Source organism: Ursus arctos, chromosome X (genome assembly GCF_023065955.2).
Source record: "Ursus arctos isolate Adak ecotype North America chromosome X, UrsArc2.0, whole genome shotgun sequence".
Lineage (NCBI taxonomy): Eukaryota > Metazoa > Chordata > Mammalia > Carnivora > Ursidae > Ursus > Ursus arctos.
Window position 1 is genome coordinate 8,404,833 of NC_079873.1, and position 26,990 is coordinate 8,431,822.

A 26,990-nucleotide genomic window follows, 5' to 3' on the forward strand; every position below is an offset into this window, starting at 1 on the left:
CATTTATTGCTGCATAATGACAAAGCTTGTTATTTAAGACAATTCCTTCTTACTGCCTCGTTGGTTGCCACTGGGCTAGGCAACTCTGCTTCATGAGGCTGCAGCCCTCCTGTGGTTGCATTCAGCTGGGAGTTCATCTGGGGTGGGAACATCCAAGATGGCTTCACTCACGACTGGCACTGCGACTGGGGCACCTGCTATCGAGGACTGCCAGGGCCCCTCTCTTTAGCAGAGGAGACAGACTTTCAACATGGTGACTTAGGGCACGGAGAGCAAAGTAAAAGCCTCCAGGCATCTTTTGTCATACTGTGCTATCGAAGCAAGTCACAGGGCTACCCCATATTCAAGGGGGGAGAAAACAAACTCCACATCTCGATGGAGAGAGAAGAATGCAACACAGTGAGGGGAAGACTCTTTGGCAGCCATTTTCGAGGAGAATCTACCAAAACCTAATGTAAGTCCCATCAATTACATTCGGGAAAATAACACACTAGATATTGAAAATGTACCTGTCTGCTCTTTATTGTGCCATAGGGACAATGAGGATAAATAATTAAATGTCTGTGCATTGATTGGCAAAGGGCCAGATAATAAATAATGTATGCTTAGTGCACCATATAGTCTCTGCCGCAACCCCGCACCTGCCATCGTGGGGTGAAAGCGGCCGTAGACAATATGTTACAAAGCAGGCAGGGCTGGCTTGGTGGGTAGAATTTGTCCTGTGGGCTGTACTTTGCTGCCCTTTGTTCTAGAGAAATAGTGCTTTTCCTGCATTCTAAAGGAATTTAAAAGTAACTATGTAGGAAGGAGATTTCCCATTCTAATAATACCCACATAAAGTATCTGAAACCAATGAAAGTTAATATAATGATCAACATGTAGTGAGCTTGTACTTGGTATTTTGAAATCAACATCACCCCATGCTAATAGTATTAAGCCCTATGTGTGGACCCATTTATTATTTGAGAGCAATGCATGGCAACACATCCTTTTTCCTTACTTGATTACCATAGCCTTTTAGATTTTATAAAATCTCTCAGTATCCTCAGAGAAAGGATATTCGATAATGTGAAATCCTGTTTGGTAAGCAAAAGGCCAACAGTGGGATAGTTGCTATTTTCAAAACACATTTACTAGCTTTATGTTCTCATGACTCTGAATATTTGAGTTCTTGGGTTCTTTATAATGAAGCAAAAGGCAAGGCATGATTTCAAAACCCTCACCATTTTTGTAGTAAGTGATTTTTTTTTTTTTTACTTTTGCACTTTTCTGTAGACTGTCACCTGTAGACCGACCCTCACCATCTCATATTTTATCCAGGACACGTTAGTGCTTTATGAGGTCATGGTTTCTTGTTTTTGTTCATATCTACACATGTCCGTATGTGGCTGGGAGTTGTGGAGAGTTTCTTATCAGTCCGCATTTCATGTAAAAGTACAAGAGGGGGCGACCAGCGGGCTCAGTTGGTGGGGCTCAGTCAGTGGAGCGTGTGACTCTTGATTTCGGGGTCGTGAGTTCAAGCCCCACCTTGGTTGTAGAGATTACTTAAAAAAGTAAATAAATAAAATCTTTAAAAGTACAAGAGTTCCCAGGGAAAATGATTTCCACCCTCAGCACCAAAGATACTTCTTTTCATACATTTTTATGTATGTGCATTATATAAATCAAATATGCCATTCTTTTCTTTGCTACAATATGGCTTACATTAAATCCAAGGAGAAGTATTCCTTTTTGAAATTCAAATAGGGAAGCTAAGCAATATGCAACATATTAAAAAGCAAGTATTATAAATGTTTTTCAAAACGGTAGTAATATTATTGCCCTTTACAACTCAAGATACTACACCGCAGTTTTGTTCTTAGTTAACATCGTTTTTCTTTTCTTTTAAGTTTCTTTATTTTTTAGTAATCTGTACACCCCACATGGGGCTCGAACTCATGACCCCGATATCAAGCGTCCCATGCTGCACCGACAGCTGGCCCGGTGCCCAGAGCATAGTTTATTTTCTGCCCTGCAAATGAGACACCAAATCGCAAAAGCTTTTGCTGCCCGCTGGGCTTCGTTTTCTCAGGTATTGACGGACGGGCCCTACCAGCCTGTAAGAGCTAATGTGAAAATGCCATCTTTTGTGGCTGTGTTGCCACATTTTCCAGCTTGCCCCCCTGGGCCCAGCTGTCACCACCGCCAACCCCATCCCCCCACTCCCTCGCCCCCCCAGGGCCCCAGCTGTAGAGTAAGGGTCTTGAGGCACAGTGGAAAGTGAAAAGCCACACTTGCCTACAGAGTTGTGCTTCCTGAGGGCCTGTTTTGTGAGTGTGAAGGGATTTGTGTAGCTTCTCTCATGTACCCTTGTCCATGGAGCCCGTGTGTGATTAAAATAGCACTGGGCATTCGGTGGCTGACGCAGACAACCAGTGAAGTGCTTTAGACCGAAAATGTATACATCACTAGAATAGCAGTTGTTGCCTGAGCTCCTCCTACTCCTGCCACAGAAAGCGCCTCCTCTCAGCGCCTCTGCCCACCATGAGTCTCTCCAGGAACTGCCTCAAACATGAAATAAAAATAAATAGAATCCATTCTGAACACCTTGGTTTGAACGTGGGTTGTGCCTTCCTCTTCAGCCCTTTCCAGTCCACACCTCCTTTGTATTATCTTTTCATTTTCTGATTGTTTTCCCTTCGAGCACTGGGCCTGAGGGCTGGCTCCTCCCCTTCGGCTTGATGGGACCGGCTTCTGGAACCCAACAGGAGCCTGGGTGTCTGGCGAGCGCCATTTTTCTTTTATACTTCCTTAAGGAAAATCAATCCACGGCGATGCCCACACTTTATTCAGTTTCATCCACCGGCCACTAACCGGCACTTCCTCTGTACCTACGAAGTTTCCATGCATTAGCTTAGATTCTCTAAGCTTCCTTTTGGAGCCATCTCCTTTGATTCTTGTCCTATTTCCTTTTCCACCATCTGTTCAAATGTCTTTTTTAGAGATACCGAAATTGAGACATTAAATATGTTTGCGAGCTGCTGGCTAATGTTGGAGATTTAAGGCTTGAGAGGGCAGTCAGGGATGCGCTCTGAAACAGAATCCTCTTTTTACTCTATTTTCCGAAAGGCACACAGTATTTTCAAAGTGCCAGTAATGAGTTTTTTGAAGACTTAGAAATGACAGTTATTTCATTTTGATTTCCTGGATTACTGTGTAAATTGCTGCCTCATAAAGATCCAGGCTTTGGCAGGTGCAAAAAGAGTTCTTTAGAACATGCCATTTACTTTTCAGTCGAGTTGCCTTCATAGAAACTTCTGTATGCTTTCCTTGGGCACTTCACAGTATGTATTTTTAAGAAATTCTTCCTCTAATAGATTGTTCACGCCTTCTAAACTGATTATTTTATCTTTAATGTCTCGTAAAGAATAATCTTTTTATTAAAGATTTTATTTATTTATCTGAGAGAGAGAGAGAGCGCGCACAAGCAGGGGGAACGGCAGGCAGAGGGAGAGGGAGAAGCAGGCTCCCCACTGAGCAAGTAGCCTGATGCGGGACTCGATCCCAGGGCCCTGGGATCATGACCTGAGCCGAAGGCAGACGCTTAACTGGCTGAGCCACCCAGGGGCCCTCACTGTAAACAGTAATCTTAAGAAGGATATTCTTTGGGGCGCCTAGGGTGGCACAGTCAGTTAAGTGTCCAACTGTTGGTTTGGGCTCAGGTCATGATCTCAGGGTTGTGAGATTGAGCCCCTGTGTCTAGCTCCACATTCAGTGAGGATTCTGCTTGAGATTCTGTCTCCCTCTCCCTCTGCCCTTGCCCCCTTTGATTTCTCTCTCTCTCTTATAAATAAATAAATAAATAAATAAATAAATAAATAAATAAAGTCTTTTTTTAAAAAAAACAGGATATTCTTTTCCCAAGGATATTTTCTTGTTTCCCAGATTTTCTAAGTGAACCAAATCTAGTGTCTTTTTCTGTGATGCACTACAAAATTAGCTTGCTAGCAGGACATGCAAAGAGAGTGATGTGATGCAAATTATGTTTTCATGTTGATGACTGAGTTGTGTATTTCGATCAAGTTAACCAAAGAGCCTCTGAGCATATTTTAGTTACCTTAAAATATGGAATTTTTTAAGACAGCATTACACAGATAATACCTAGTAATTAGTGGCAATCATGTGCTTTTTGCTGGAGACTTGCTTCCAGTCAAGTTAAAAACCATCACATGCACCGCGGGCCTGTTGCTCCTGGCCAGGTTGACCAACAATGCATGCCTGCGCCCCTCTGACTGCAGCACCATTTTTCATAGTTGGCTGTTCTGTGACCAATTTGTCAACATGAAGTCTGCTCTAAAGTTTGTTAAATTAAGTGTTTTAACTTAGGCAATGCTACATGATTCTGTAATTTTCCCTTCACGTTGACACAATAGGGAGATCCTTTCCACATGGACTCCAAAACCAAAAGGTAGAACAGACAAAGACATATATATATATATATATATACATCTTTTTATGGTACCTCTAGAACACGAAACAGAGGAAATTTGTCCAATGAAATGTATTTCATGTTTTATAAGAGGAAAGGAGGGTATAATGATTTTTTCCAACCAAAATGAAAAACTATAAATTCAGCGTTTAAAAAAATTTGGCTTGGGGCACCTGGGTGGCTCAGTCGGTTAAGCATCTGCCTTCAGCTCAGGTCATGACCTCAGGGTCCTGGGATTGAGTCCCGCGCGTCAGGCTTCCCACTCAGCAGGGAGTCTGCTTCTCCCTCTGCCTCTGCCCCTCCCCTCCTGCTCCTGATCTCTCTCTCTCTCAAATAAATAAATAAAATCTTTTAAAAATATTTTTGGCTTTAATTTATGAAAAGAATGTAAACAATATGTTTTTATTTATTTATTTATTTATTTTAAGATTTTATTTATTTATTTGACACAGAGAGACAGCCAGCGAGAGAGGGAACACAAGCAGGGGGAGTGGGAGAGGAAGAAGCAGGCCCCCAGAGGAAGAGCCTGACGCGGGGCCCGATCCCAGAACTCCAGGATCACGCCCTGAGCCAAAGGCAGAGGCTTAACCGCTGTGCCACCCAGGTGCTCCCAATATGTTTATTTTTAATCTTTTTATTCTGGGAAATGTTGAACATAGACAAACGTTGACCCAGTAGAATGTTGAGCCCCCAGGTAGGATCGGCTTCAGCCATTATTTATTCATCGCCAGTCTTGTTTTATCCATACAGCTCTCAAATTATTTTGAAGGGAATTCCAGATGTCATATCGTGTAAAAGTACCTTTACAAATAGAAGCATTTAAAAATGTTGGGCAGGGCGCCTGGCTGGCTCAGTAGGTGGAGCACGTGACTCTTGATCTCGGGGTTGTGAGTTCAAGCCCCACATTGGGTGTAGAGATTACTTAAATAAATAAATCTTTAAAATCGATTTTTAAAAATGTTGCACAAAATAAAGTATTAACAGATAATAGGTAATAAGAGCTATTATGTCTACATAATTCAAGAAATAGAGTAATGTCTGGCATTTAAATGTCAACCATATGGCAGAAAACTAGACTTTTACAAAATAATGAATTAGGTATAACTTGAGAGCCAGTCAAACTGAAATATTCTAATTGGTCAACAAAGACTTATTTTATGTGTGTACATATTTATATATGTATATAAAAAGAATTTACACAATCACTGAAATTTTAGCCATGGTTGCTCACAGTAGTGAGATTTTTGTTTCTTTGTGCGTTCCCTCGTTTTACAAATTCCTTGCAATGGAATTTATTTCTTCTGAAATGATTCTGAAAGTATTAAAAATGATTTTGACTATGTGCAAGCTATTGGACAAAGTGCCAGGTGGAGGTAGAAAGATGATACTAGATTATTTCTTGTTCCCAATCCATGATTAGTTTGGGTTGGGCTAGCTCTATGTGCTTGGAAAAGCAGTGTGGCAGGTGTTTTTGCTTTTTGCTCTCTTCTTTGCTCCCCCTTCCTCACATTTCCTGTGGGTGCCACCCCTTCCTCAGTCCCAGTCCCTATGGGTCATATGGGAAGTGGGTGGCTTCCGCCCCAGCTCCAAGGCTGGGCCCAGGACATATACTGGCCAGTCAGCTCCCCACAGACCCTCGGCCACCGTGGTGATTGGTTCAGGAGGGGCATGTGATCAAGGCAAACCAGTCCAATAAGAGCTGGAGTGGATTAGACACCAGGAAGTCATGTGGGGCAGGTACTCAAAAACATTAAATATGAAATTATCCCATGACCCAGCAATTCCACTTCTAGGTATATACCCAAGAGAAGTGAAAATGTATGTCCACACAGGGGTGCCTGGATGGCTCAGTTGTTAAGCCTCTGCCTTCGGCTCAGGTCATGATCCTAGGGTCCTGAGATCGAGCCCCGTGTCAGTCTCCCTGCTCAGTGGGGAGCCTGCTTCTCCCTCTCCCTCTGCAGCTCCCCCTGCTTATGCCCACTAGCTCACTCTCTCTCTCAAATAAATTAGTAAAATCTTTTTTAAAAATTAAAAAAAATGAAAAGAAGAAAATGTATGTCCACACAAAAACTTGTGCACAAATGTTCACAGCAGCATTCATTATTCATAATAGCCAAAAACCAGAAACAACACAAATGTCTATCAGCTGAAGAATGGGTGAACAAATGTGATCTGTTCATACAGTGGAATAGTATTTGGCCGTAAAAAGGAATGAAGTACTGATAGATGCTACAACGTGGATGAGTCTTGAAAACATACTATGTGAAAGCAGCCAGTCCCAAAAGACCATAAAGATGATATGATTCCGTTGATATGAAATGTCCAGAATAGGCAAACCCAGAGAGGCAGAAAACAGATTAACAGTCACTTAGGGTGAAAAGGAGGCCACAGATGGAGGGGGGGGCTCTGGGGAGGGAATGCTCATGGGGACAGGATTTCTTTATGGGGGTGATGAAATTGTTCTAGAATTGGATAGTGGTGACAGTTGCACAACTTTGTGAATAAACTGAAAACTGCTGAGTTGTACACTTTAAAGGGGTGGATTTAATGATGTGTGAATCATATCTTGATCTAAAAACTGCCATGAAAAAGATGCTATGGGAATAAGAATATATAATCATACCAAAAGGAGGGAGATAGAACCATTTTCTACTAGAAGCTCAAATGGTTAAGGCAGGCGTGTTAACCATTATTGTAAAAGGGTGACATGTTTTAAAAACATCTGGTATAAAATTAGGGGCACCTGGCTGGCTTAGTCAGTAGAACACATGACTCTTGATCTTGGGGTCATGTTTCAAGCCCCATGTTGGGCGTAGAGCTTACTTAAAAATAATTTTTTTTATCTTTAAAAATCTGATATAAAATTAATCAGTGAAAGGAAGATATGAGAATGTATTTGATGTCTTCTGCCCAAGTCAAATTTCAGATTGTTAGGCTCAATCTTTTTATTTTTTTATTTTTATTTTTATTTTTTATTTATTTATTTTTTAAGATTTTATTTATTTATGTGACAGACAGCCAGCGAGAGAGGGAACACAAGCAGGGGGAGTGGGAGAAGAAGAAGCAGGCTCCCAGCAGAGGAGCCCGATGTGGGACTCGATCCCGGAACGCCAGGATCACGCCCTGAGCCGAAGGCAGACGCTTAACGACTGCGCTACCCAGGCGCCCCAGGCTCAATCTTTTTATACCAATTTTCATTTTGCTGTGTTTTTGAACACTGGATATTAAGCATAATATAACCTTTTCTATTTTGGTCCAGGGTAATTACTGCATACCTTGGTCATGTTAGGTACTCAATAAGCATTTGTTAACCGCACGGATAAATGAGTGTTTTTACTATGTTTTCTTAAGATATTGGGTGTATAAGATTCTCAACCCCCTGAAAGTGAATTATTTCAGAATGTTGTATTTTGTATTTGTCTACTTTAAAGTTTTTCCTTTTTAATTATATACTTAGTCTTCTTTTTCATGATTTATTTGTTCAGATCAGAATAGAAATAATGTTTAAACATTATAATTATTGCTTTGTCCTTTGGTCTTTAATCTGTAGGTTTTCTCCCTCCTTTTTTTATCCTCTTTCGATTTATTTTTTTAATAAATTAGTTCTTTGTCATGTAAAATTGCTTGCAGGGTGGATTTTGCTAATTGCATTTACATGGTATTGTTTAACATGTTCTTTGTCCTCCTAGATCCTTTATACTTGTAGAGACAACCAGAGGCTTAAAAAGATTCAAGTTCAAATTTTTGGGCCAGCCTACTTTATAGCTGCTATTGTTACTTATTATCAAGTGGCACTTCAGGTCTGATTGGCCCACTTGTGATAGCAGCAGCCATTGATGATTATAGTATAGATTCATTCATTCAGTGGCAATTGGAAAATGGTGTCTGTGGTAGCCAGCCTCTAGAACAGTCTCCAGTGTTCCCTGCCTCCTTGCAGTCCTGCCCCTATGTGATGTCCTTCTGCATTGTATCAGGGTTGGGAGAAGTAATGGTATGCCATTTTTGAGATGAGGTCATAAAAAGTAGTGTAGCTACTGCCCCACCCCTTTTTCTTGGGTCACTTACTTTGAGCAAAGCCAGCATCCATGTTATATGGACTGTGTGGAAAGGAGCTGAGGCCTTCTGCCAATAGCCCCACGAGTGAGCTTGGAAGTCAGGTCTTCAGATGGCTGCGGCCCTAGCTGGCATCTTGATTCCACCCACTGGAAGGTCCTGAGCCAGAACCCCTAGCTCAGTGACTCCTGAATTCTTGAGTGGCAGAAACTGTGTTGTTTTAAGCCTCCATGTTCTGGGGTAATTTGTTACTCAACAAAGATGGCTCATTCTGTGTTATTCTAAGTCTTTCATTCAATCTTCATTTTTTTTCCCTGGAATACTTCTTTTTTTTTCAAAGATTTTATTTATTTGTTGGAGAGAGAGAGAGAGCACAAGCAGAGGGAGCAGCAGACAGAGGGGGAAGCAGGCTCCCTGCTGAGGAAGGAGCCCGGTGTGTGACTCGATCCCAGGACCCTGGGATCGCGACCTGAGCCAAAGGCAGATGCTTAACCTACTGAGCCACCCAGGGGTCCCTTAGCTGGAATACTTCTATAAAGAGAAACTTTCCTTCAACAACTGTTTGATTCCTCTGTGGTACAGTCGATATAGGAAAGAATAGTTACTCTTTTCACTCCAAATTATAATCATGCCATATATATGCTTTTGTACACATACATACATGCTCATGCATATGGACACATATATGTATAGATAGATTGATAAGTGTAAAGAATTTAGAGCATTTTCTTATATTTTTACTAGATGTCCTGAACATCATGTTACTGGTTGTGCAATATTCCACTGAGTTTATACAACCATTCTTCTTTGTTGGAAATTTGATTTTTTATAATGTTACTGCTAAGAGCTTATCAATTGGAAATATTTTTGCAATAAGGCTTTTTATGCCTTTAAGACTATTTTTTTTAAGGTCAGATTCCTAAAATTATAATTGCTAAATCCAAAATTATGGGCATTTTTAAGGCCTGATATATTTTTCTAAATTGCTTGCCAAAAAGAAAATATAATTTCTCCTGGCAACAGCAAAATCTGGTTGCCATTTCACTGCATTCCTGTCAGGGGTATGTGTTATTTATACGTTCAATATTTATACAACAAATATTTGTAATGTGCCTCCTATGTGTGCAGTGCTGTTTGTAAAACGAAAAAACTCAACTTTTAAAAATTTGTCTGGTCCACTAGTACCTCACAATGTTCTGAAAATTTTATATCTACTTTAAAAGTATCTCCTGATAAACTTTTCTTTTTTACCCTCTGGGCCCGGCCGGCATTTCTTTCTGTCTGCTCACCCCCACCAGCCTTACAATCTACATCTCCGAACCTTGTCTCTCCGTCCATCGCCTGTTTTGCTGCTTTCAGTTCTTGTACCCTGGGAAGCCTGATAACCAGCCTTGTTATGACAATGAATTAAAGGAGGTGACCACCATCCATTCTCATAAACAAAAGTGTAAATCCGTTTTTAGGCCATATTTTATTTAGCTTGATTTATTATTTCTCACAAGAATAGATTTCCCTGAAAGTCCTAGAGGGAAACCAACCTTGTAAAGACGCAACGAGACATTTTCTAAGAAAGACTCTTTGTAACAGAGACTGTCATCCCCTAAACTAAAGAGACATGGACTAGTTTCTCTTTCGGCCACATTTAGGACGATAAATTGAGAACTGAGATTAGGTCTCCCTTAAAGTGGGCATCGCATAGATTACGCCTTCAAAGGAAGTGGTGGTTAATTCCAGGCCGAATCAGCAAGTAGATTTGTTTCTTTTGAGGGGCTACCATTTGGGTGGTTTCATGTTCGTTGGCGATAGCTATCGTCCCTGACTCCACTCTAAGGGTAAAGCAGAAAATTAGCAGTCAGAATAGTAGAAAGAAAACAGCCATTGCCCACAGCCCTGCCACCCAGACATGATCACCCCCAGGATTTCAGCTTACATCTGTCATACAGGTGTCCTTTGGCTGCCTGTGGGTCACCCATCAAGATTTGGGATAAATTATATGTTACATAGTATGAAGTAAGAAGTAGGCCCTATAGGGAAAGGGTAGATATGAAACCAGGGTTGGCAAGAGATAAGAGGCATGGACACTCCATCCTCCTAATATTCCACTGAAAGGAGTGTTCAAGTCAGGGCTTTTTGCTATATATATGCATCAGGAGTCCATGTTCTAGAGGAATTACCCTGCCCCTCGTGAGTTTTCATTCTTACAGGAGAGCGTGAGAGCGACCATGTCAAGGGTGGAGTAATCCGAAGGTTGGCCCTGGGAGGTCTAGATTTGATTGCCAGATGTTTGCAGGACTTGTCTGGAAATGCTAGCTACCCAGGACCCAAGGCTTTTGGAGTCCATGAGAACCTCAATGGGCCTATGGGAAGCTGAGTTCAGCTGAGGCCTCTCTCACTGGGAGAACGGGTAGAAGCATCCTTTTTACATAAACCATGATCCCAACCATGTTTTAGTCCAAGTGACCCAAATGGGGGTGGGCTCCTGGGTCACTCTTGTACCCTAAGTTCCTTTTAACTGGTTATGTGTGTGTGTGTGCCTATTTATTTCTCTCTCTCTGCACACACACACACACATTCTGCACAATTTCTAAAAGGAATTTAGTTCACTTTCTGACACAGTTCTTCATACTATCTCCATAGCTTTAAGCATCCTATCAATTCTGCTCTGTTTTTAGGAATGCTTTTAACTTGGAATGGTTTTGCTAGTGTTATATTCTTATTTTTTTAATTCAAATAGCAAGTAATCTTCTGTAAGTGTAAAAGTTTCTGTGTTTTGGAAAGGTAACCACGATTCGATCTATGAAAACTGGATTGCTTTGCACCTTTCCAAGGACAGAGCTTTTATGTCAATCAAGCCATGCATTCTGTTATTTTCTATTTCTGTTGTCAGGTCTGGCTACTTCTCCATTCTTGGGGATAAAAATGAGAAAGGGTGAGGTCCAGGTTGTGGCTTCTTCATTTACCTCAGTTTATTTCAGTCAAAATTGGGATTTTTTCCACAGAGAAGCCCCAGGTAATTATAAGACCATGATATGGTTTCTGTTTAATCCCTTGCACAAAGAGAACAAAGCAGGGGGAAGATTTTTAGAAACTTAGAGGCAAGGTCAAGGTGCAAATCTTGACAAAGTGTCCCCTGAAACGTCCGCCGATGCCATCTGGCTGGAAGCTTGTGTGCAGAGGGCGGGGGAGGAGAGACGCCATCAGTTTAGCATGAGCTGAGCCAAAGCTTCATACGCATGCTCATTTCAGCCTTCCAGCAACTGCCGGAGGGCTCTGTAGTCCCATTTAGCTGACGAACAGACTGAGACACAGACATGAATAGCATGCAGTTAATAAGAAAAAAGCAGGAATCTGAACCAGATCTGCTTGTCTCCCAAAGACTGGGTATCTCCTAGTACCAGGGCTGATGATGGTGACCCCATCCTCCACACAAAAATAAATAAATAAAATAAAAATAAATATTATATTTTCCCACTATTTTGACATAAAGACAATATAATCCAGGCTGGATTAATTATTATATATACATTACTATTTTTTTTCTTCTGATTTTTTTCTTTTCTTTTCTTTTTTTTTTATTTTTTATTTTTTTTATTTATTTTTTTTATTTTAATAGTGATTTTTTATTATATTATGTTAGTCACCATACAGTACATCCCCGGTTTTCGATGTAAGGCTCGATGATTCATTAGTTGTGTATAACACCCTGTGCACCATGCAATATGTGCCCTCCTTACTACCCATCACCGGTCTATCCCATTCCCCCACCCCCCTCCCCTCTGTAGCCCTCAGTTTGTTTCTCATAGTCCATAGTCTCTCATGTTTCATTCCCCCTTCTGATTACCCCCCCTTTCTTTATCCCTTTCTTCCCCTACTGATCATTCTAGTTCTTATGTTCCATAGATGAGAGAAATCATATGATAGTTGTCTTTCTCTGCTTGACTTATTTCACTTAGCATTATCTCCTCCAGTGCCGTCCATGTTGTAGCAAATGTTGAGAACTCATTCTTTCTGATTGCTGAGTAATATTCCATTGTATATATGGACCACAACTTCTTAATCCAGTCATCTGTTGCAGGGCATCTCGGCTCCTTCCACGATTTAGCTATTGTGGACATTGCTGCTATGAACATTGGGGTGCATATGGCCCTTCTCTTCACTACGTCTGTATCTTTGGGGTAAACACCCAGTAGTGCAATGGCTGGATCATAGGGTAGCTCAATTTTTAACTTTTTAAGGGACCTCCACACGGTTTTCCAGAGTGGCTGTACCAACTTGCATTCCCACCAACAATGTAGGAGGGATCCCCTTTCTCCACATCCTCTCCAACAATTGTTGTTTCTTGCCTTGTCTATTTTTGCCATTCTAACTGGCGTAAGGTGGTATCTCAGTGTGGTTTTGATTTGAATTTCCTTGATGGCTAATGATTTTGAACATTTTTTCATGTGTCTGTTAGCCATTTGTATGTCTTCATTGGAAAAGTGTCTGTTCATATCTTCTGCCCATTTTTTGATTTGTTTATTTGTTTCTCGTGTATTGAGTTTGAGAAGTTCTTTGTAGATCTTGGATACCAGTCCTTTATCTGTAGTGTCATTTGCAAATATCTTCTCCCATTCCGTGGGCTGCCTCTTAGTTTTTCTGACTGTTTCCTTGGATGTGCAGAAACTTTTAATCTTGATGAAGTCCCATAAATTCATTTTATCTTTTGTTTCTCTTGCCTTTGGGGATGTGTCATGAAAAAGGTTGCTTTGGCTGATGTCGTAGAGGTTGCTGCCTATGTTCTCCTCTAGAATTTTGATGGATTCCTGTCTCACATCGAGGTCTTTCATCCATTTGGAGTTTATTTTTGTGTATGGTGTGAGATAGTGGTCAAGTTTCATTCTTTTGCATGTAGCTGTCCAATTTTCCCAGCACCATTTATTGAAGAGACTGTCTTTTTCCCACCGGATGTTTTTTCCTGCTTTATCAAATATTAGTTGCCCAAAGAGCTGAGGGTCCATTTCTGGGCTCTCTATTCTGTTCCATTGGTCTATGTGTCTGTTTTTGTGCCAGTACCATGCTGTCTTTGTGATCACAGCTTTGTAGTACAGCTCGAAATCCGGCATTGTGATGCCCCCAGCTTTGTTTTTCCTTTTCAACAGTTCCTTGGAGATTCGGGGTCTTTTCTGGTTCCATACAAATTTAAGGACTATTTGTTCCAGTTCTTTGAAAAACGTTCTCGGTATTTTGATCGGGATAGCATTGAAAGTGTAGATTGCTCTGGGTAGCATGGACATTTTAACTATGTTAATTCTTCCGATCCATGAGCATGGAATATCTTTCCATCTTTTTATGTCTTCCTCAATGTCTTTTAAGAGTGATTTATAGTTTCTAGAATAAAGGTCCTTTACGTCTCTGGTTAAGTTAATTCCAAGGTAACGTATGGTTCTTCTGATTTTTTTCAATTTAAATTTTTGGTTTTTTTTTTTTAATTCTTTTTTGAGGGGAGCTGGGCAGAGGGAAAAGGAGACAGGATCTTAAGCAGGCTCCACACCCAGCATGGAGCCTGACACAGGGCTCGATCTCACCACCCTGAGATCATGACCTGAGCCGAAATCAAGAGTTAGATGCTTAACTGACTGAGCCACCCAGCGACCCCCGATTTTTTTTTAAGTTGGCTCCCTGCCCAATGTGGGGCTTGAACTCAACAACCCTGAGGTCAAGAGTCGCATGCTCTACTGACTGAGCCAGCCAGGAGCTCCTCTTCTGACTTTAAAAGAAATGAAAATTAAAATAATTTTCGTAGGCCTCTAAACATATTGTGGGCCCTGGACTTATTGTGCTTAGTGGAGAAGTAGGTCCTGTCCACTCTAATATGACTCCTTCTTCATTTTTTTTTGTTTTATAGGAGAAGGGAATGTTACAGGAAGCCAGCTCTTTAAGGTCAAGGGAAGTGGAATGAGTCACAGCAGCAGAAAATGTCTAACACTAAGCAAAGTTTCTTTTTTTTAAGATTTTATTTATTTATTTGAGAGAGAGTGAGAGAGAGAAAGCACGAGAGCAGGGAGGCTCAGAGGGAGAAGCAGGCTTCCCACTGAGCGGGGAACCCTATGCAGGACTCAATCCTGGAACTCTGGGATCATGACCGAGTCGAAGGCAGAGAGACGCTTAACCAACTGAGCCACCCAGGCACCCATGAGCAGAGTTTTAAAGTCATCGTGGACAATCATTTTCAAAATTTTTCTTTAGTGTTGCACCTCTTTGTTGTGAAAAGAGGAATTCTTATATGCAAAGTCAATGTATAAAACTGGACAAAGTGGGCAGGTGCTGGAGCTCCCATTACCATACCCTCTCATCCTGAGGGGCCCTTGAGGGACTCTCACTGACCCGTAAGGTGCACTAGAACATACTCTAAAGTGTCACCTCTTTCTCAGGGGAGGTTGGTGAGATGCAGAGAAGCTAGGCTGCTCACAGTTGCTCAGAGGATCAATAGTAGCATTTGGACCCAGGCCTGCGTTATCTGGCCCCCAGGCTGGGGCTGTTTCCACTCTCCTTCTCCTCCACCTACGCCTGCCTGGGTCCAAAGAGTCAAAGTCACATCCAGTTTTAAAGCCTCTAAACATGATTCAACTGAAAGATATGTGAAAATAATGATGGTTAGCAACCTTCCCTCCATCTTCCGATGACTTTTTAAGCCTTGGTTCTGTGTTCCCTTGATGCATTGTTTTGGGACCAGGCAGTTGTGCTGTCACGTGGAGGAAACTTAGCCCCCCTGCTGTCCTTGCTGTGTGTGGCGTGCTGCAAGGGGGCCCTACTGACCAAGGTCTGACCATCTGAGCCAGGGGGAGGTCTCTGACAAGCTCCTGTGCAGTGGGGTCTCGTGGACAGAGGCCAGTCCCGGCTCTGCTGCCAACCCTCCCCTCTGTGCTCCAGGTCATGGCATCTGGCCTTTCCCTGAAGACCATGTATGTGACGACTCAGACAACAGTCCAAGCAAGGGCACTCTCTGGTTGTAATGTGGGAGTCGCAGATGGGAACACAGTCCCCCAAATGATAAGTTTTGCTTGGCACACACATAGTAGCTGATCAGTTAATATTGAAAATGAATGAAAGAGGGGCACCTGTGTGGCTTAGTTGGTTAAGCATCCAATTCTTGATTTTGGCTCAGGTCATGATCTCAGGGTCATGAGATCAAGCCCCATGTAGGGCTCTGTGCTAGACAAGGGGCCTGCTTGGGATTCTCTCTCTCCCTGTCCTTCTGCCCATCCCTCCTGCTCTATCTCTTTCTCTAAAAAGAAAGAAAGAAAGAAAGAAAGAAAGAAAGAAAGAAAGAAAGAAAGAAAGAAAGAAAGAAAGAAAATTAATGGAAGAATGAATGGTGAAGACATTCATTCACATGCCAGGAAACATTTGGAGTTTCTCTGTGAAGTGTTCTTTGGGCTTGAGCCTCAGACCGTCAGTCCTCTTTATCTTCCCTGTAATCGGTCCTTGCCCTTCTCAGATTTGCTACTGAAGATCCTGGGGAATAATAAAAGGCTGGAGAGGAAGAGACTTCATCTGGGGAAAGGCAGAAGAGTCTAGAATGTGAGTGCAGACTCACACAAATCCCTCCGTGGCTCCCTTCTGTCAGTGCCAGTTCTGCTCTGGGCTTCATTCTCTTTTGCATCTAGAGGTTTCTAAGGAGAAAGTAAGGTGTGAACTTCAGAAAATACAGACATTTGAATGCTAGCTCTGCTGGCTAACCTTGGGCAAATTATATAATCCCTTGAAGCTTTGGTTTCCCCATCTGTATCACGGAAAACAATGATGCCTATCTCACATCATCTCTTAGAAGAGCAATTGTGATAATATCTGAAATAGCACTGAGTAATCTCTCTCCTGGTTGTATGTCTTGGGGAAATTCTCACACAGATACATAAGGAACATTTTCAAAGGTGTTTATTATGACACTTACGGTAGTGGAGCATTGGAAATGCCACCACGGGCGGTGTGGGGAGGGCAGTTATTAGTAAACTGTGATGAAAGTATACTCTGGAATATGAGTTAACAGAAGGAGCACACTGGAGCAGCATGGGTAGACCTTAAAAACAGTGCTGTGTGAAAACGAAAGTCTGAAAGAGAATGTTCTGGGTCTAGATCCCAAGGCCATGTGTGTAACATAAAATGCATATATACAAACACACGCCTAAATGCTATATAAGGTCATATACGAACAAAAGGATACAGATCAAATGCATTAGAATGGTGGAATGGGGGAAAGGGGATAAAAAATAAATAAAAGAAGGTCTTGTAGAGTTCAATGATGAAAATGTGCCATAAACTGGGGAATTTGATTAATTCAACCCTCTGCATCTGAACTCCCTAAATAAAACTGCTTCACAGTGAGCCCGTCACACAGTAGACCTAGTTAGACCTAACTAGTTACACCCACTGTAGAGCAGGGTTTCTCAGGCTCAGCACTACTGACATTTTGGACGGGATCATTCTTTGTCCCGGGGGGCTATGCATCGGAGGAAATGTAGCAGCATCTGCGGCCTCTAACAACTCAATGCTAATAGCATCCATTGCCCAGTTGTGTCAAATCCAGAATACCTCCCGACATCGCCAGATGTCCCTAGCAGCGCAGAGTCCGCCCTGCCTGCGAACGAACCGGCTGAGGGAGCGGTGATCATGAAGTTGAGGCTGGGCTACCCAGAGCAGTGTGCATAGCCTTACTGCTACACGCCGCGTGAAGTTAGAGGTCAAAAGTCTGTATTTGGTCTGAGAAGCAGGTGTCCAGGCAGAGAAGCAAAGAAAGAGATGAGACCAAAGCATCAACAATAGTCAGACTGCTGCACAGCTACCAAACCCTTTTGAGGGCACTCCCCACTGGAAGACACGAGCATATTTCATTCGTAATGAGGTCGAGAAAAAGCACTTTGTCATTATGAAGATGCGTGTGTATGTGTACCTTCACACCTGTGCACGCGCACACACACACACACACGATTCTGCTTTCATTTAGTCATTTGTAAGAAGATAGTATCCTGAATATTGTCGTTTCTTCCCCTGTTGGTTCTGAGCATGGTGATATATTATGCTTCTGTTTTTGAGTCAGCTTCTTAAACAGTCCATAATTTGACAGAGTGAAAGCATACTAATTCGTCAGGAGAAATTTGGGAACTTTCTATCATGCAGTGGGTATTCAATAAATACCCACTAGACGACATCTCCTGTGATTTTGTCTGCTCTGTGCTTCACAGTTTAATGCATTCTTGTGTGCCTTGTATTCTGTCACTTGTAATTTATGTCCCTTTGGAAAGGTAGATCTTGGGCTTAAATATATTATTAGTGTCCCTTGAAAACATCTCTTTTGTAAATATCCCATCAATTCTATTTCCACGACGTGTTTATGATCAACTTGGAAGATGTTAGAAGACGTAGAGAAAAGGCGAATAAGGATGTTACAGCTTTCTAAAACTCTGGCTGGTGTTAATTGAAAATGAAGGCACTTTTATTCCCCCTGTCATTTTGATGTATCTCTGAATTTTTGTAAACGGATTTTCTTTGAAGCCTCGGAGATTACGCGCTACACAGTGTTCCACCTTAGCTGCTGTAACTGATTAGCCACTTCTTCCATTTCAGCAGCACAGTGGCTAGGGTGAAAAATAATACATTACAGTTCCGGCCTTCTAAACTGAACTTCAGTCTGTTGCGCTTCGGTCTGGGACAAAAGACGTGCCTTAGAGTGTCTTCATTTCTCTTCGACATCGGCGTTTTCAAGTGTGATGCATACTTAATTTTGCAGAAACCGTTCTTTTGATTTCAGTCAGTGAAGATGTGCTACTGGGGTTTGGCTATAAACTAAGGTTAGTTCCTGCACTCAGATGGGTAGAAGACCAAAACAGGGCCTTTTTAGTTTTAAACAATAAGTGGGTCCAGGGTCAATAAATGTATCTGAAAGAAAAGACTTTTCTCAGGTAAGAGAAAAACTTGTCATCTTCCTGATTTGGCACAGTCTTTATGAACATGCATTTTTATCGCATAAGCTTGGGTATGTAGAATTACAGCAGTTTAAAGATGATTTCCATTCAGAAATATACCTCAAAACACGAAATTGAGGAAAAAAATTCAGTGTATCAAAAATCCAGTATGCGCTGCCGGCCCAAAGGGTTATATAAGGTGGGAATTTTTTCAACTGCTTTTACAAAATGCGAAAAAGGGATTTATAAATTTGGGATAATATAAACCTGCTAACCTTTGAGTTCTTTAAACTGTTCCCAATTATTAGCTGTCTTATCAACATATTCCTACTTGGTACACATCATTTCTCAACTTCCACCCAGAGTGCTGGGGGAAAACGGGGTGATGGGCCCCTGCCTGGATCGGGGTTTGGAATCTGTAGGGTAGAACACTGGATGCTGAGAGCCAGATGGTTTGTTTAAGGTCCAAGCCAAGGGGGAAGCAGCTGAGGTTCACACTCCTTGAAATTTCCCTCCAACAGCCGGGCCAACAGTTAGAAGTGGACCCGGCGTAGGTGAAGACGTCACAGTTCCGAGCCCAGTAAGGACAGAGAAACCATTGCAAGAAGAGCTCCTTGCACACTCTCGAATTGTCCACCCATCCCAGTTCATGGACATAAATGCCACAGTTCTAGGGAGAGGGGACTGAAAGTAGGAGTCTTTTTTTAAGTAATGGAGGGCACCCACGCACTGCCGGTGGCGTGTTGGGACTGCCCCGGTGGGGGTTGGAGGGGTCACTGGAGAGGCTTGGGGACCACAGAGCCAACAACATTTTGAGAGGGGACCACGGCCACCTGGTCACAGAGCCCCACAGCAGAATATTGAGAGCTGCACAGTTGTCACGATAGAACACAGGCATAAGATGTCATGACATGTGCGGCCAGTGAGACCACACTGAATACAGGTGAGCTGCAAAGAATGCTCTTTGCTCTTCCTCGTGTGACCTCGTGCCTACTACTCTCCATGCTGGTACAGCCCACAGAAAGAGCATCAAATACTAACTCGTTATTACATTCTGCCTCTTTTATGGAAAGTAAACATTCTGTGTAACAGTGTTAGAACGCTTGCTGTAGTTTCTTAGAATCATGCTCTATTTGGAGCCTTTGGGGAAAAAACATCTTACGTTCTATAATCTTAACTGTAAGATTCTGGAAAATTTCTTATGAGTAGGGAAAACACGGAAGCAACAATGTATGTTACCCATGAAGAAGAAATTTTTACTGAGGCATAATGTACACGCAGTAAAATGCAAAGGTCTTTTTCTTTTTTTAAAAGATTTTACTTATTTATTTGAGAGAGAGAGAGCATGAGGGGGGAGGGTCAAAGGGAGAAGCAGCCTCCCTGCTGAGCAGGGAGCCTGATACGGGACTTGATCCTGGGACTCCAGGATTATGACCTGAGCCAAAGGCAGTCACTTAACCAACTGAGCCACCCAGGTGCCCCAAGGTCTCTTTTTTTTAAATGCAAAGATCTTAAGTGCACAGTTCCATGAGTTTTGATCAAAGAATACACCTATGTACCCATATCCTCCCTCAAGATATGGAACATTTCTGTTCCCCAGAAAGTTCCCTTATGTCCCTTTCCAGTCAGATCTACCTCCAACTCTTCCACCTCCAGCCCCAGCTGCCCACCCACTATTTGATTTCTTCACTACAGAAGTTGTGTCTGTCCTAGAACTTGCTATAAAGAGAACGATACAATACGTACTCGTCCACATCTGCTTTGTTCATTCAACATACTGATTTTGAGATTCATTCACATCGCATGTGTCATTAGTTTGTTCCTTCTGTATTCCTGGGTAACGTAACATTGTGTGAATATACCACAATTTGATTATCCACTCACTTGTTGATGGAAGTTAGTTTCCAGTTTTTGGCTACCGTCAATAAAGTCCCTATGAACATTTACGTGTAAGTCTTTGTGTAAACGTATGTTTTCATTTCAGCTGAATAACTACCTAGGAGTGGAATATCTAGGAGTAAGAGTATGGAAAATTTATAAGAAAGTGTCAAAACTGTTTTCCAAGTATATTGCATACCGTTTTACACCCCCACTAACAATATATGAGAATTCCTCTTGCTCCACATCCTAGCTATCACTATTATTAATGCTAACCTTTTCATTTAAGCCATGTTATTGAGTTTATAGTAGTAGCTCATTGTGCTTTAGTCTTTTTTAAATTTTTTTTAAAGATTTTATTCATTTGAGAGAGAGAGCGAGGGAGAGAAAGAGCACGAGATGGGGGAGGGTCAGAGGGAGAAGCAGACTCCCCCCTGAGCTGGGAGCCTGATGCGGGGCTCCGTTCTCCTGGGACTCTGGGATCGTGACCTAAGCGGAAGGCAGATGCTTAACCCACTGAGCCACCCAGGCGCCCCTCATTGTGCTTTTAATTTGCATTTCCTGTTGACTAATGGTGCTGAGTATCTTTTCATGTGCTTATTTAAAGCCATCTATATCTTTTTTGTGAAGCGTATTTTCAAGTCCCATTTAAAATAGTACGTTTTCTGTCGTTTTGTTACTGATTCGTAGTAGCTCTTTTTATCATGTAGATTCACGTACTTTGTCATTCATGGTATATTACAAATCCAATCACAGTTTGTGGTCTGCCTTTTCATTTTTTTTTTCTAGGTAGGCTCCATGTCCAGTGTGGAGCCTAACGTGGGGCTTGAACTCAAGACTCTGAGATCAAGACCTGAGCTGAGATCAAGAGTTGCACGCTTAACCAACTGAGCCACCCAGGTGCCCCTTGCCTTTTATTTTCTTAAAGGGGTCTTTTGGTGAGCAGAAGCGTTTAATTTTGATGAAGTGCACTTTATCACTTTTTGTTTTCTGGTTAATTCTTTTTGGGTCCTGTTTAAAGAAAGCTTTGCTTACTACAAGGTCAAGAAGCTATTTTCCTATGATTTCTCAAAAACTTTAATGGTTTTTGCTTTTACATTTAGGCCTATGATTCTATGAAGGTATTTCTTATTTACTACTTATATACAAATCTGTCAGCGACATGAAAAACAAACTTACATGACAAAACAGTTCTTTGTGAAAATAATGGCATGCAAAACATATGTCCTAAAAATAAGCTATTCATAGTGGCCTATTAAATTGCAATCATGTATTAGTAAGCAAGTGATTTAGAAAATCAGCTGCCTTTCATTCTGTTGGGAGAGCTTGCTAATTAATGTAAAACTCGCTTTGTAATAATACGGGAAAGATTATCTATCTAGCTGAATTCAGTTTTGCTAACAAAAGAATGTGCAGGTTTTTACATGCGTTTCTTTTACACAGATGCATTTCGCAATTTGAAATAATTTCTTATCAATGGCATATTGTCTCTGGAAATAGTTCCGGTTTTGGAAATCTCTTCCCTCAGCTTCTATGCAGAACTCATCAGCCCTTTTCTTTTCTGAGTGGCACATGGTGAACCCTCCAAGAGGTGCTGAGAATGATCTTTATCAGCACCAAGGCCAGCTGCTCTAGAGGACTTCCCTCTCTATTTCCAAGCAGAAACTCCAGAAAAGTTTGCAGATGGAAATTCCTTCCTCTAGTCTTCCTTCTTCCACTTGTCAAAGATGTATGAAGCACCTGTGATGTACCAGGGGGCAGTACACAGACTTAGGGGAGCACCAAGGATACTTCTTGTTTGTTAAATGTAATTTTCTTCTTAATGTTTGCCTACATGAAATATGTGAATAAGTAACTCTATCCATCAGGGTTCTCTAGAAAAACAGAACCAGTAGGGTGTATGTGTATGTATATGTGTGTGTATCTATATGTGTATGTACATACATACATACATTTAAAAATTTTATTTGAAAAAGTTGGCCCATGTGATCGTAGGGTTTGGCAAATCTGAAATCTGTGGGGCCGGCTGGAAACTCAGAAGTTGATGTTGTAGTCCTAAGTTCTAAAGGTGTAGTGCAGGCTAGCAGGCTAGAAACCCAGGCAAGACTGCTCTCTTATAGTCTTAAGGCAGAATTCCTTCTCCAGGAAACCTCAGTGTTTGGTCTTAATGCCTTCAACTGATTGGATAAGACCCACCCACAATATGGAGAGTAATCTCCTTTACTTCAAGACGACTGCTTGTAGATGTTAATCACATCTACAAAATACCTTCACTAAACTAGTGTTTGGTCAGCCAACCAACAGTAGCTAGACAAGTTGGTGCATAAAATTTAACCATCACAATAAGAGTGAGCAGATATTTGACTAGTAGGTTATTTGGAACCAACATATTTTATTTAAGAAGTCTAATTTTTCAAAAGCAATGCCATTTGTCACAAATCTTAGCATAAAGAACTGCGTGTCTTCAAAGCTTTGATAATGAAAAGACCTATTCCTGCTTACCTGAAGATAAACAATGTCCACCATAGGCAGAAAGTTGTGATTTAGTTTCTACAGAAATGATAAAGGGGCAGTGCGGGTCTTTCTCTTAGATCAGGCAGCAAATACACCTAGTGGTGGATAACCCAAGTCTTGTCTTTTATTCTGGAGATAAAGCTGAAGGGTCGGACTGTCTGATGAAAAAAACACCCCTGCGTTCTGTCTCGGTGCTGGAGCTCACTCCCCACCCACTTCTCTCCCCATCTCCCCCCACCTGGGGCTCCACAAACTCCATCTTGTCTGTGAAAACCACCAAAGCTTGGCTCACAAAAATTCTTTCTCGAGGTAATACTGCCCCCATGGGGTAGCTGGAGGCCTGCATGGCTCCCTCCTGAGCTCTCGACTCTCACTTCCTAGGGGACTTTATCCACTTCGGCTACTGTCTATATGCTGATGACTTGCAAATTTGTAATTCTAGCCCAGACTTTTCTTCCAGCCCCTCAGGCTCAAATTTGTAATATGATATTGCCATTCGATCGTCTAAAGGGTACCTGACGATTCTAGGACCCAATTCCAGTGTGTATGCGGAGGGGTTTTCCCCACATCACTAAGCAATTCCCCAACACCGACACCAGCTCGGGGTCATACAATTCAACTGATTTCTGACACTATCTGCTTGGAGATAGTGTCAGACCCCACAGGTTAAGGGCTCAATCCTACAAAACTGCTGCCCACTCCGCTTCCAACACCAGGCAGTCACGAGTCTACATTGCCATCCATCTGCACTTCTGACATACCTGCTATAGGCTGGACGTCCCAATGCCCCTCTCTTCAGGTTCCATTCCTTTGCTAGAGCAGCTTGCAGAACTCAAGAAAACATTGTACTTACTAGATTACCAGTTTATTCTGAAAAGATAGAACTCAGAAAGAAGCAGATGGAAGAGATGCACAGGGCCAGGGAGAGGAAAGGACGTACAGTCTCCATGCCTTCTCCCCACATCTCCGCAGTTCACCAACCTGGAAGTTCTCCAAACCCCAACCGTTTTTGAGGGGGGGTTTAGAGAGGCTTCATTATATAGGCATGATTGATGAAATCACTGGCCATTGACAATCTATTCAACCTCCAACCCCTCTCCCCTCCCCAGAGGTCAGTGGATGGGACCCAAAGTTCCAAACCTTTACATGGTCAGCTCTATTAGCAACCAGCCCCCATCCTTAGGTACAGTCTGAAAGTCACTTCATTAACATAACAAAAGACATCTTAACCGTGCTCCTCACTTATGAAATTCCCAGTGTTTTAGGAGCTCTTCCTGAAACAGGGACAAGACCAAAGATAAGTATCTTATTATAAATCACAGTATCATAGTGATGTGGTATGAAGTAGTGGGATCTGGGAGAGATGACCAAGAAAGAATTCTTGAGACGTCTTTGGTGCAAAAAGGTGGTTTTATTAAAGCACAGGGACAGGACCCATGGGCAGAAAGAACTGTACTGGGGTTGTGACAGGTGACTGACTATATACTTTCAAATTGGGAGGGGGTGAAGGATAGCACAAGCCTCCAACGTATTTTGGAAACAAGGTGGTTGGGGGACTAGCTATTGTTAAGAAAATGTCATTTATTACTGTTTAGTAAAAACTCAGTCAGGAGACCCTTTAGATGTTATATCAGTGGGTCATATGCTGGGGGATGATTGCTAACATATATCTTGGGGGTAGAGATAAAGGAAGTTTCCAAAGGAATTTTTATAGGTTAAAGAAGACCTACGGGACCCTGGGGGTCGGGCTCAGATTGCCTTTTGCCCTTAGCAAGGTATTAACATCGAGGTAGTTGAGTCCCTAGAGGAATGTTACTCTGCCTGTTTCAAGGACTTGTCAATGGACTGTAAGTAGTAAGGAAATTTTTCTTTTGCCTTGTTTCCCACATCAGTAGCATCTCAACCTTAACATGTCTAAAAGAAAATTATTGCCGTTTCTCTTGAAACTTCCCACTCAAGTCTTCGTGCTTGCTGTAGCACCAACCTCCTGGTTGCTCAGGCAAATATCTAGATGTTCTCCCTGATTCCTTTCTTTCTTCCCACAGTTACAATTCATCACTAAGTCCTGCCAGGGTTACCTCTAGAACATAATCCTGATCTGTGCACATATGTCCATTTCCACCAGTATCACTCTGGTCCCAGCCACCATCCTGTCTTGCCTGGGCCACTGAAAACTTTCCTAACTCTCCCTCCTGCTTCCATTTTTGCCCCCACAATCCCTTCTCCAGCTGTATGTTATTTTAGTAACTACAGTACTATGACTTTACTAGATAGTGTTAAAAAGAAAACCACAGCCCCCAAATGGAGCCACTGAGTCCCAGACACCAAACCAGGGCTTAATATCTAATCTCATTGCAGTTTCAACCTCTTCCAGAAATGTAGTCAGGAATTGGTCAGTCAGGAATTTTCCCATAAGGACCAATGAGGTCATCTGTCACATGGCCCTTTTCATCTCCCAAAAGAAGAAGAGGTCATCTGCATAAGACACCGCCCCCTTCTTCCCCTTAAGGGAAGATGACCTTGCCTGGAACATTTTTTGGTTAATAACTTCCTTGCCCCATCTTCCTTCCCATAAAAACCTTCCATTTTGTTCACCTCTGCAGAGCTCCCTTCTACTTGCTAGATGGGATTCTGCCTGATTCGTGAATCACTTAAAGCCAATTGGACTTTCAAATTTAGTCAGTTGAATGTTGTTTTTTAATGATAGTAAGGATATGAAAAGACTACAGGGTTCACTCAAGTCTTTAGAGCTAGAGGAGAAAGTATCCAGCATCTTCATGAGCCAAATATATTCAAAACCTAATCATTTAGATTTGGGGAAGGGGTTCCAGGCTTTCACTGGCAGACTCAAGTGTCAGATTACAAGGAGTTGAACTGTGAGACCATCCAGTATGGAGAGCATTAATGTATCAGCTATAAAGAGAGCTCATTTTGTTCCTTGAGGGTTGTGTAAAAGCATCTCAGGGGCTGAGGCATGGGCCTTTTCACTGGGAACTAGAAGACAAGCCCAAACATCACCTGGGGAGGTAACCCGGCATTCTTGGGGCATGCCATAAATGCTTGAATGAAAACATCAAGGTGCTGAGTGCTTAAGGAAACAGTTATAGTTCCTTAGTGGGTAAACATCTTTTAATCCGAGGAAAAGTTAGAGTTTAGAAACAAATTTAAGAGAATCAAAACTGTAGCATTAATATTTTTGTGTTTAGGAATAACCTATACAGGGACGCCTAGGCGGCTCAGTCAGTGAAGCGTCTGCCTTTGGCTCAGGTCATGATCTCAGGGTCCTGGGATCCAGCCCTGCATAGGGCTCTCTCCTCAGCGGGGAGTCAGCTTCTCCTTCTCACTCTCCCTCTGTGTTTTCTTTTTCTTTCTCTCTCTCTCGCCCTCAAATAAATAAATAAAAATCTTAAAAAAAAAAGAATAACCTATACATATTTAGTATTTTAAGTGTTTATTATATTTAAGAGAATTTGGCCTATTAAAATAAACTATCACTTCTATGATACAAATTCAAAGTGTGTTTTTTAGTTATTAAATTTATGATTGTAGCTTGAAATCTAATGAAATTTATAAGTAATCATAAAAATTCAGGAAACCTTAAGTTTATCAACATATTTACAAATTTAATCTATTAGATTTGTAAATATTACTTAAGTACTCGGGAAGGTTTGTTATGCAATTGAAACATGTAAAAAAGAAATAGAATATATTAAAATTTTAAGTGCTGTTTCACATACTAAAGAGAGTCTAATCAAGTACATTGGCAATGGGAAGAAACATTAATTAAAGATCCCCGAGGAGTGATCATTAAAATTTGGTAAATTAATAAATACAGTAATATGATTAGTAAGTTGAATGTAAAAAAAGCTGAGAGCTAGTTTTTTAGTTGGAAACTTTAATAAACTGATTATTTTTCAAAATCAAAGTTATGTTGACATATTATTTTTGAGCATATAAAAGCTGATATCAGAAAAAGTGAAAAACATTTATTGACTTTCAATAATTAACCTTACTATTTTCAGGAGCGACCCAAGGATTAGGATTTGGCTCTTAACATATGTATGTGAACAAGAAGCCTCACAAAAAAGACCCCTCACACAACAGAGTCAGTTGCAAGGACAAATAACTGTAGCAGTTGA

The 26,990-nt window shown here is 41.6% G+C and overlaps 1 protein-coding gene across 2 annotated transcripts in view; it reads left to right on the forward strand.

The window, feature by feature from the left end:
• Window positions 1-26,771, forward strand: part of MSL3 (MSL complex subunit 3) — a 53,324-nt gene extending 26,553 nt beyond the window's left edge. The window contains exons 13-14 of one of the 2 annotated variants that reach the window (XR_008958624.1): window positions 21,127-21,237; window positions 21,781-26,771. Coding sequence is in view for 1 of the 2 variants with exons in the window: in XM_057310055.1 (XP_057166038.1) it covers window positions 21,127-21,130 (4 nt within the window). In the remaining variant the exon portion in view is untranslated. Of the gene's footprint in view, window positions 1-21,126 lie in introns of both variants that reach the window. The other variant, XM_057310055.1, reaches the window with a different exon arrangement.
• The last annotated feature ends 219 nt before the right edge of the window (window positions 26,772-26,990 follow it).